General features: G+C 37.2%; 1 protein-coding gene across 1 annotated transcript; it reads left to right on the forward strand.

Annotated features, from left to right (window-relative positions):
• Positions 1 to 4: 4 nt before the first annotated feature.
• LOC117318756 (V-type proton ATPase subunit G 1-like) lies at positions 5 to 4,911 on the forward strand. Its single transcript, XM_033873710.1, has 3 exons — positions 5 to 171; positions 2,968 to 3,068; positions 3,379 to 4,911. Exons 1-3 carry the CDS (start codon positions 90 to 92, stop codon positions 3,550 to 3,552), a joined length of 357 nt encoding a protein of 118 aa, XP_033729601.1. The 5' UTR covers positions 5 to 89; the 3' UTR covers positions 3,553 to 4,911.
• Positions 4,912 to 8,394: the final 3,483 nt, after the last annotated feature.

Consider the following 8,394-nt stretch of genomic DNA (forward strand, 5'->3'; position numbering starts at 1 on the left):
AATCGAAGCGTGTGTACCACGCAGATCAGTTCCGTTTCGTGTCACATGATCGTATCGTAATATCGTCCAGCAAGTGAAGTTTAGTAAAGATGGCAAGCCAGTCTACGGGTATCCAGCAGCTGTTGAAGGCTGAAAAAACGGCAGCAGAAAAAGTAGCTGAAGCCAGAAAGCGTAAGAGAATCAGCACGACAATCCACGATTAGTTTTGTAATATGAACTGGGTATTGTATAATGTATAGTTTAGAAAGATGTTCTCGTGATGTGACTTGGAGGTCATCCTTTTGCATTCCTCTGTTGACAACCCGGCTGTGGCCCCGGTCCCCTTATCTGTACTTGTAGATACCATACGTTGTTGCTATTAACACTTCTGGTAAGACAGCAACATAAGGATTTAGGGTACGACAATTTTCAGTCCGACAATCAAGGCTATTCAGAGGAAGGCCGCATGCAAATTCGTTTGGCTCGTGATTCACTGTAATTGTCAACATATGAAACATCTATCCTGGCTTTTACTCAAATACACTAAAATATACTTAAATACAAATAAATATAATCAACTGCAAAGAGATTTCACTCAAATCATTCTCATTTATACCTAAAATTGTCATTAATCTGTTGATGTGATTATACAACATTAAGCCTTCTCAATAAACCAAAAACAGACTTGCAATAAGGGTCGGAAACAGTGAAAAATGAGGCTTACAATTAGTCGATTTCCTTCCATTGACGATAGTGTTGTAAAACAATGAACCTCAAATATGCTTTAAATAGCAGATGTCATGTGACTTTGGAGTAATATTTAGTTTATCAAACATTTCTTCTGCATCTTTAGCAATGTATTAGCCTACTGTCACATCTGGAATCTTTTAATTTACACATTTAGATATTTAACTACTCAGAGTTCTCTCTGTAATCCGACATGATACTTCTTGGAGAACTCTTGCGAGGATGCTAATCTGAATCAATATGGTATGTGTGACCATATGGATGAAGCTACTACAATATAAAAAAAAACATTATCAGATATATTTAACCTGTTTTTTTGTAAGGGTTGTGAAGAAAGTGCATCTTACTTGGTGTAATTCTTCAATTTCAGAATGTTTGACCTTGCTCAGCTAGGTTTTTAGGTCACCTGAGACGAAGTCTCAAGTGACCTATTCTAATCGCCTTTTGTCCGTTGTCGTCGTCCGTCATGCGTCCGTAAACTTTTTACATTTTCGACTTCTTCTCCAAAACCACTTAACAAAATTCAATGAAATTTGGCAGAAAGTTTCTATGGCTGAAGGTCAACCAAAATTGTGAATTATATGGTCCCCACCCCCCAGGGGCCTGAGGGGTGGGGCCAAAAAGGGTCAAATTGACTAAAACTTCAAAAATCTTCTTCTCTACTCTCAGATATGGTGGAGTCAAACACTCTTTATAGATGAAAGGGTCTTGTGGTGCTTTACCAAAATTGTGAATTGCATGACCCTGGGGTCTCACGTTTGCCCCTGGGGAGGGGGTAAACTTTACTATAGTTTATATAGGGAAATCACATTTTTGACTATTATTTGTTGGATTTGTATTGGAATTCATTCTAACTTGTATCAAATTATCAGCATGGGATGACACTTTGATGGTATGTACATGTTGGCCCTGGTTGACCCCCAGGGGCTGGTGGGCGGGGTCAAATTGACTAAAATTTCAAAAATCTTCTTCTCTACTCTCAGATATGGTAGAATCAAATACTCTTCATAGATAGAAGGGTCTTAAGGTGCTTTACCAAAATTGTGAATTTCATGACCCTGGGGTCTCGCGTTTGCCCCTGGGGAGGGGGTAAACTTTACTATAGTTTATATAGGGAAATCACGTTTTTGACTATTATTTGTTGGATTTGTATTGGAATTCATTCTAACTTGGTTCAAATTATCAGCATGGGATTACAGTTTGATGTTATGTACATGTTGGCCCTGGTTGACCCCCAGGGGCTGGTGGGCGGGGCCAAAAAGGGTCAAATTGACTGAAATTTCCAAAATCGTCTTATCAACTATATGTTAGAATCAAATACTCTTCATAGACTGACCCCATTAGGACTGATGGGTGGGGCCAAAAAGGGTCAATTTAGTTGGCCGAAATATTTCAAATCTCAGGTGACCGTTAAGGCCCTTTGGGCCTCTTGTTAACTCTGAATGTGTTCATCTGTTAAAATCTTGCGGGAAATGTCATAAGCATCAATTTATTCTGATTTCCTTATACGGAAGCTTGTTTCCGCAGCAGACTAGAGATTCCAATAGTAATAAAGAGGTTGCAATGTTTTAAATCAGTCGAATCGCCGATAGTGAAATGCTTGCACAAAATATATAACATGAATGTGCGATTCAACAAGTCACTGGAACAGATATTCATCGGGAACACATTAAATTTCCGAGACGAGTTTGTTCTAGCGAAAGTTGTTAGATCTCTAATCAGGATACAGATCAGTTATTATACAGATAGAAAAAAACCAGTAAATTTAGTTCAATATCAAAACTTACAGTACAATGTAAAAACTTAAGAACCAAAATAAACTGGGAGATTAATTCACAGGAATCTTGTATATAGGGAATCACGATGTGGGGTATAAGAAATATGGCGGACCTAACAGATAAATCAATCAAAGAATTAAACTTAATCATAGAATGCCATTTCAAGTGAGATTTAAAAACTTAATTCTTCACCGTTTATCACAACTTAAATGCAACCACAGCCTTTTTAATGTAAATAAAATTCCTTTAAATTACTTACACTAATCATCAGTAAAACATTCAGGAATGCACTTCTATAAAAAAAAACCAGGAAAAAGTTCTTATTTCCTGCCATTTTATATTGAAATAATATTTGCTTTTTTTCCTGTATTTCAATCCCTCATGCACAGCACCTATGAGTCAGAGTGGCCTCGACACTTTGATTTTTCACAGGTTTTCAAATTGTTTCACCTTTTCTTTACAGGTAAAAACAGGAGACTGAAACAGGCTAAAGAAGAGGCCCAGGCTGAAATTGATGCTTACAAAGCCCAGAGGGAAAAACAGTACAAACGTTATGAACAATCTGTAAGTGATACATTTATTTGTATTCATCTGTAACCTTCCTACATGTTGTTTGTGTTGTTATTCAAATACATCTGTAATGCATTGTTATACATTTTTCATTTTTGCTGAGTTTAGAAACAATCATTGAATCTCAACATTACTTTTTAAATTGTTTGGAAAGTAGTTTCTAAAAATAAAACAATAGTACACTAGTCAAGACTGACCTGTATGAAGAACATTTATTTCATAAGAATTTTATTTCATTGGAAGGAAACTAGAAAAAAATTCTTTTCATGTGTTTGATGATGACACATATTTCTTTTACTCTTAGGTCCTTGGTTCTCGAGGTGACATGGAAAGTAAAATAGATCAAAGTACAAAACAGAAAATCCAGGAGATCAGTATGGGAGTGGCAAAGAACAAAGAGCGAGCTATAAAGGAATTACTGGACTTGGTGTTGTCCATTGAGCCCCAGGTACACAGGAATCTAGTGCCTAAGGTTTAATGATTATGTACCATCTATGTCGTCACACCATGAGCTAGTCAGAGTGGTACAGTTTGTATGTGATAGGACTAAGATACAGATTGGCTGGACCTTACTGTAGAGGATGCAGTGTATTAACTATGGGAGAGTGAAATAACAAATTCCATCAGAATGATTTGTGGAAAGTCTATTCTTTTTCTAATCTATGGTTTACTGCAATCCTGGTGTTAAGAGATAATAAATGATATTTTGAGAGTGATAATATCAGATTGCTGTTGGTATATACTAAAGCTTAACTGTATACGTCTGAATGGTGAAAATGACATAAACCGTAGGAGCCTAATTCTGTGTTAATTTGTATTGTAGCTACATATTGTTAGTTGTTGAATCAAAAGTAATTGGCACACATATAATCTGTAAATCTTCTGTCTTATCCTAGAATTCCATGTACATATTGTATTTGAAAATTTATTAGGATTTTGTTAAATAAAGTAAAAAAATTAGCACATCTTGGTAGGAAGAATGATTCAAATGAGGAATGATTTAGATACAGTGTTTGGTGAAAGGACTTTTTTCTTCGAATTTTATATTGTCCCATATTTTGTCAGCAATAGCATTGTACTAGATCACAGAACAAATCTACATGTACACAGATTATATTCAGTACAAGACTTTATAATCCACATATAAATTCATAAATCATTGTGTAATTGTGTAGGATAGAACATGTAAGCTGGTATAAAAGCTATGACAGAATATACAAATGTATCATTCTCTGTACTTATGTCCATTTTTGTATATGCTTAAAAATTATCACCGACACTGGTGACACATTCCAAATTGTGCTTTTGTTTTGTAAGGGGAGGTAACTTTCATCATTCACATAGGTTTAACTTCACAAGACCGTAGTATTTTAGTGTAGCTGAGGAATTTATCTATCTTCCATTCACATTTCGTAGTACCATTTTATAGGTCAGCAAATGTGGTCTTGCAAAGAAATCCAATAGATTACTAGGAAGGTAAATATCACTGCCGAAAGTTACATTTAAGAAAATCTAAAATGAATGTGAGGTGCGTAGAAACAGGTTGATTTATTGCTGAAACTGATTTGGACATTAAATGATCACTGTTTTACATTGTATGAGAGATGTGATGATCGAAATTTAAAACCGGTATGTATATTTCTGGGCTTGTTACATAAATTAAAGCTCTTGGAAGATTCTCCACCAGTTTTGTTTTTGGGAAAGTAAACTGTATACTATGGGTTGACATATGATGTTTGTTTAAGAGGTAATCATAAGTGATTTGGTATAACATTGTTGTAATTTTGTTTATTTCATATTTATTATTTAACCATTAAAATCAGCACAATACCCGTTATATTTGTTTTTGATTTTTTTTTCTCATACAGTAGAAATTCTTGGAGATGTAAATTTAGCTGAATTTCTCAAACAAATCAACAAAATAAGAATGATTTTTTCCATGCATGCTAAATGTTATAATATTTCCTGAAATGATAAGTGGATCAATCTTCTCAGATACTGAAAAACAGTTTTCTGAGCATATTGGCCACTGGACAGTATTTTCAGAATTTTAAATTCCGGTAGTCTTGTATTTATCTAGCTTCTGGCAGGTGGCCTGCATCAGTCTTTATGATTCTGTGCCATTTAGGGGTATACTTTATATTAATACTGAAACAGATAAAAACTCGTCAAATTCATTCACCCCTGCCGTTATGGTGGACACATTATGCATACTATATAGACTCCCAAGCAAAACATTCCATTGATTTTGAAATCGGGGTGACATTGATTTTGAAATCAGAGTGACGGTGATCTTACCCTGGGTTCAGTTTTTATAGAAACAATTTGAGTGGTAAATGAAAAAATCATCTCTTATCTTCTTGATGATGAGTCTGTCAACGTTCCCAAGATGATGAGCTAGTCAATATTTTCTTGATCGTGAGTCGGTCAATATTCTCTGATTATGAGTCAGCAACATTCTCTTGATGACTCGTAAGTCAAAATTGCCCTGATGATTAGTAGGTCAGTTTTCTCTCTGTGTTAGTCAACATTCTCTTGAGGATGAGCCATTCAATGTTCTGATAAGTCAGTTCCGTTCTCTTGATGAGGTGTCGGTCAATGTTTTCCTGATGAGGTCAGTCAATGTTCTACTGATGATGAGTAATCACCGTTTTCTTGATGATGTCGGTCAATATCCTCGATGAAGTGACAATCATTGTTTTCTCTGTGTCAGTCTGTCGACATTTTCTTGATGAGTATGCACCATTCTCTTGATGATGTGTCAGCAACGTTCTATTGATCTGTAGGCAAAGATTTATTGATGATGAATCGGTCATCGTTCTCCTGGTGAAGTGCCAGTCACTGTTCTATTGATGAAGTGTCAATCAGCATTCTTTTGATGATGGTGTGTTTTCTTGACAAAGAGTCGGCAACAATTTCTTGGTGTGTTAGTGATGTTCTCTTGATGAAGAGTCGATCATTGTCAACATTCTCTTGATGACAAGTCGGCCAACGTTCTCATGATAAGTCGGTCCATGTTGTTTTGATAACGAGTCCGCAACATTTTCTTGATGACAAGTCGGTCAACGTTCTCTTAATAATGCGTAAGCACTGTTATCCTATATTCAGTATACGACTTTGTAATCTACATATAAATGAGTCAGCAACGTTCTCTTGGTGATGAGTCGGCACTGTTCTCTTGATTGATGGGTCGGTCAATGCTCTCCTGATAAGTCAGTACCATTTTCTTGATGAGTAGGTCAGCGTTCTCTAGATGATGAGTTGGTCATAGTTCTTCTGATGAGTTAGTACCATTCTCTTGATGACGAGTTGGTCAGCGTTCTCTTGACGAGTTGGTCAGCGTTATCTTGATGACGAGTTGGTCAACCTTATCTTGATGACGAGTTGGTCAACCTTATCTTGATGACGAGTTGGTCAACCTTATCTTGATGACGAGTTGGTCAGCGTTCTCTTGATGACGAGTCGGTCAGCGTTCTCTTGATGACGAGTTGGTCAACGTTATCTTGATGACGAGTTGGTCAGCATTCTCCTGATGACGAGTTGGTCAGCGTTATCTTGATGACGAGTTGGTCAGCGTTCTCTTGATGACTAGTTGGTCAGCGTTCTCTTGATGACGAGTCGGTCAGCGTTCTCTTGATGACGAGTTGGTCAACGTTATCTTGATGACGAGTTGGTCAGCGTTCTCCTGATGACGAGTTGGTCAACGTTACCTTGATGACGAGTTGGTCAGCGTTCTCTTTATGACGAGTTGGTCAGCGTTCTCATGATGACGAGTTGGTCAGCGTTCTTTGATGACGAGTTGGTCAACGTTACCTTGATGACGAGTTGGTCAACATTATCTTGATGAACAATTGTGATTTCTTTTGGGGGGGCGGGGGGGGGGGGGGGGGGGGGGGCTTTTACCATTGAGTGGACTTAGTCTATTTTTTTTGTACAAAAACCCTCTTTAAAGATTTTTGGAGTTAGCTTTGGAAAGCTTGTTAGTCCACACCCTTCTTATATTATTTGGGTTATACATCCATTTGAGGTCTAAGAGCGATATTATGTGACGTACAATTTCAAAATGACATGCTTATACATACATAAAAATGAATGCATAGTGTGATTGCTGCCGCCGGTGAGCTTTCGCAATCATTGATTGCACTTGTTTTACTTGACAAAGACTTTCATGTTCTGAGTGTCCTTACGATATATTTCTGATGTCATGTTAAAAAAACATAGAATAATTGGCTGCTTCCGACATGGTATTCACTGCTACTACCATTCGAGACATGTTTCAACAAACGTTACTCATATCAAGAGACCTATATACTAGTATATAGGTCTCTGCTCATATGTACATTTAAACCACTGAAACTCGCCTGATTGTATTGGATGTATTGACAGACGAGGTGATCGCCTGTGATCTAGATAAAACTGTTACCGGAAGTAAAGGGTGTTATTATATCGTGTACGGATGATACCACAGAGCCTTGACGTGTCTATATGACTCAGAACGATATGTTACACCCCGGGGTTCCATCCCAAGATCACCTATAATTGACTTGAATTCCGAAAGACGATATGTTCCTGCCCATTTCAATAAGTAATCTGGGGGTCGGACCTTTGGGTTAAATATCTCATTCTGGGTTATAAGACCGTGACAAGTCTTATATCAGTTCCAGGTATTACGACTTAGCGACCATGACCTTGGGCAGTATACCGGTCAGTGAATCGAAGAGTACATCATTACGACAGTGTCCCAAGAGTCCGGTGATATCGTGTGTTCGTAATACAAAACCAGCTTCATTTTCTGGTCGCTAATTGTTAATTTAATTGTCGAAAAACGCCATTCTTGGTCGCTTATCGATGTTCATATACGATGTCTTTTTCGACCTGAAACAAAAGTCAAATGGTCTTTGCAGACACCATGGTAAATATATTCTACTATGACTTCCGTGGTATATCGTATCGATGCTGTGTAACGATGCCGTGGATGTTTTCAGTTTTCTCATTTGGGTCAGATAAAGGTCAAGGTCACACAGATCTGGTATGTCAACCAAATATTGGTTCTTGTAAAGTATGTTTGGTTTTGGAACTCTAAACATCTCATCAGCCCTTGTTTTTGGACAGTGACAGAACTGTTGGACAAAATGTTTTCAGATGTGCAGAAAGTGACTTTTTCAACTTTGGAAAACAAGCAATTGATGGTCCATACCGTGACAAATGGTAAAGACACACCTGTTGTGTGTGTACATACACCTTACATACAAGGAAACAGAAGACAATGAGAATTTACTGCGATGCTTTCAAATATTGGGACAAAAAAAAATCTGAGATG

Source organism: Pecten maximus, chromosome 2, assembly GCF_902652985.1.
Source record: "Pecten maximus chromosome 2, xPecMax1.1, whole genome shotgun sequence".
Lineage (NCBI taxonomy): Eukaryota > Metazoa > Mollusca > Bivalvia > Pectinida > Pectinidae > Pecten > Pecten maximus.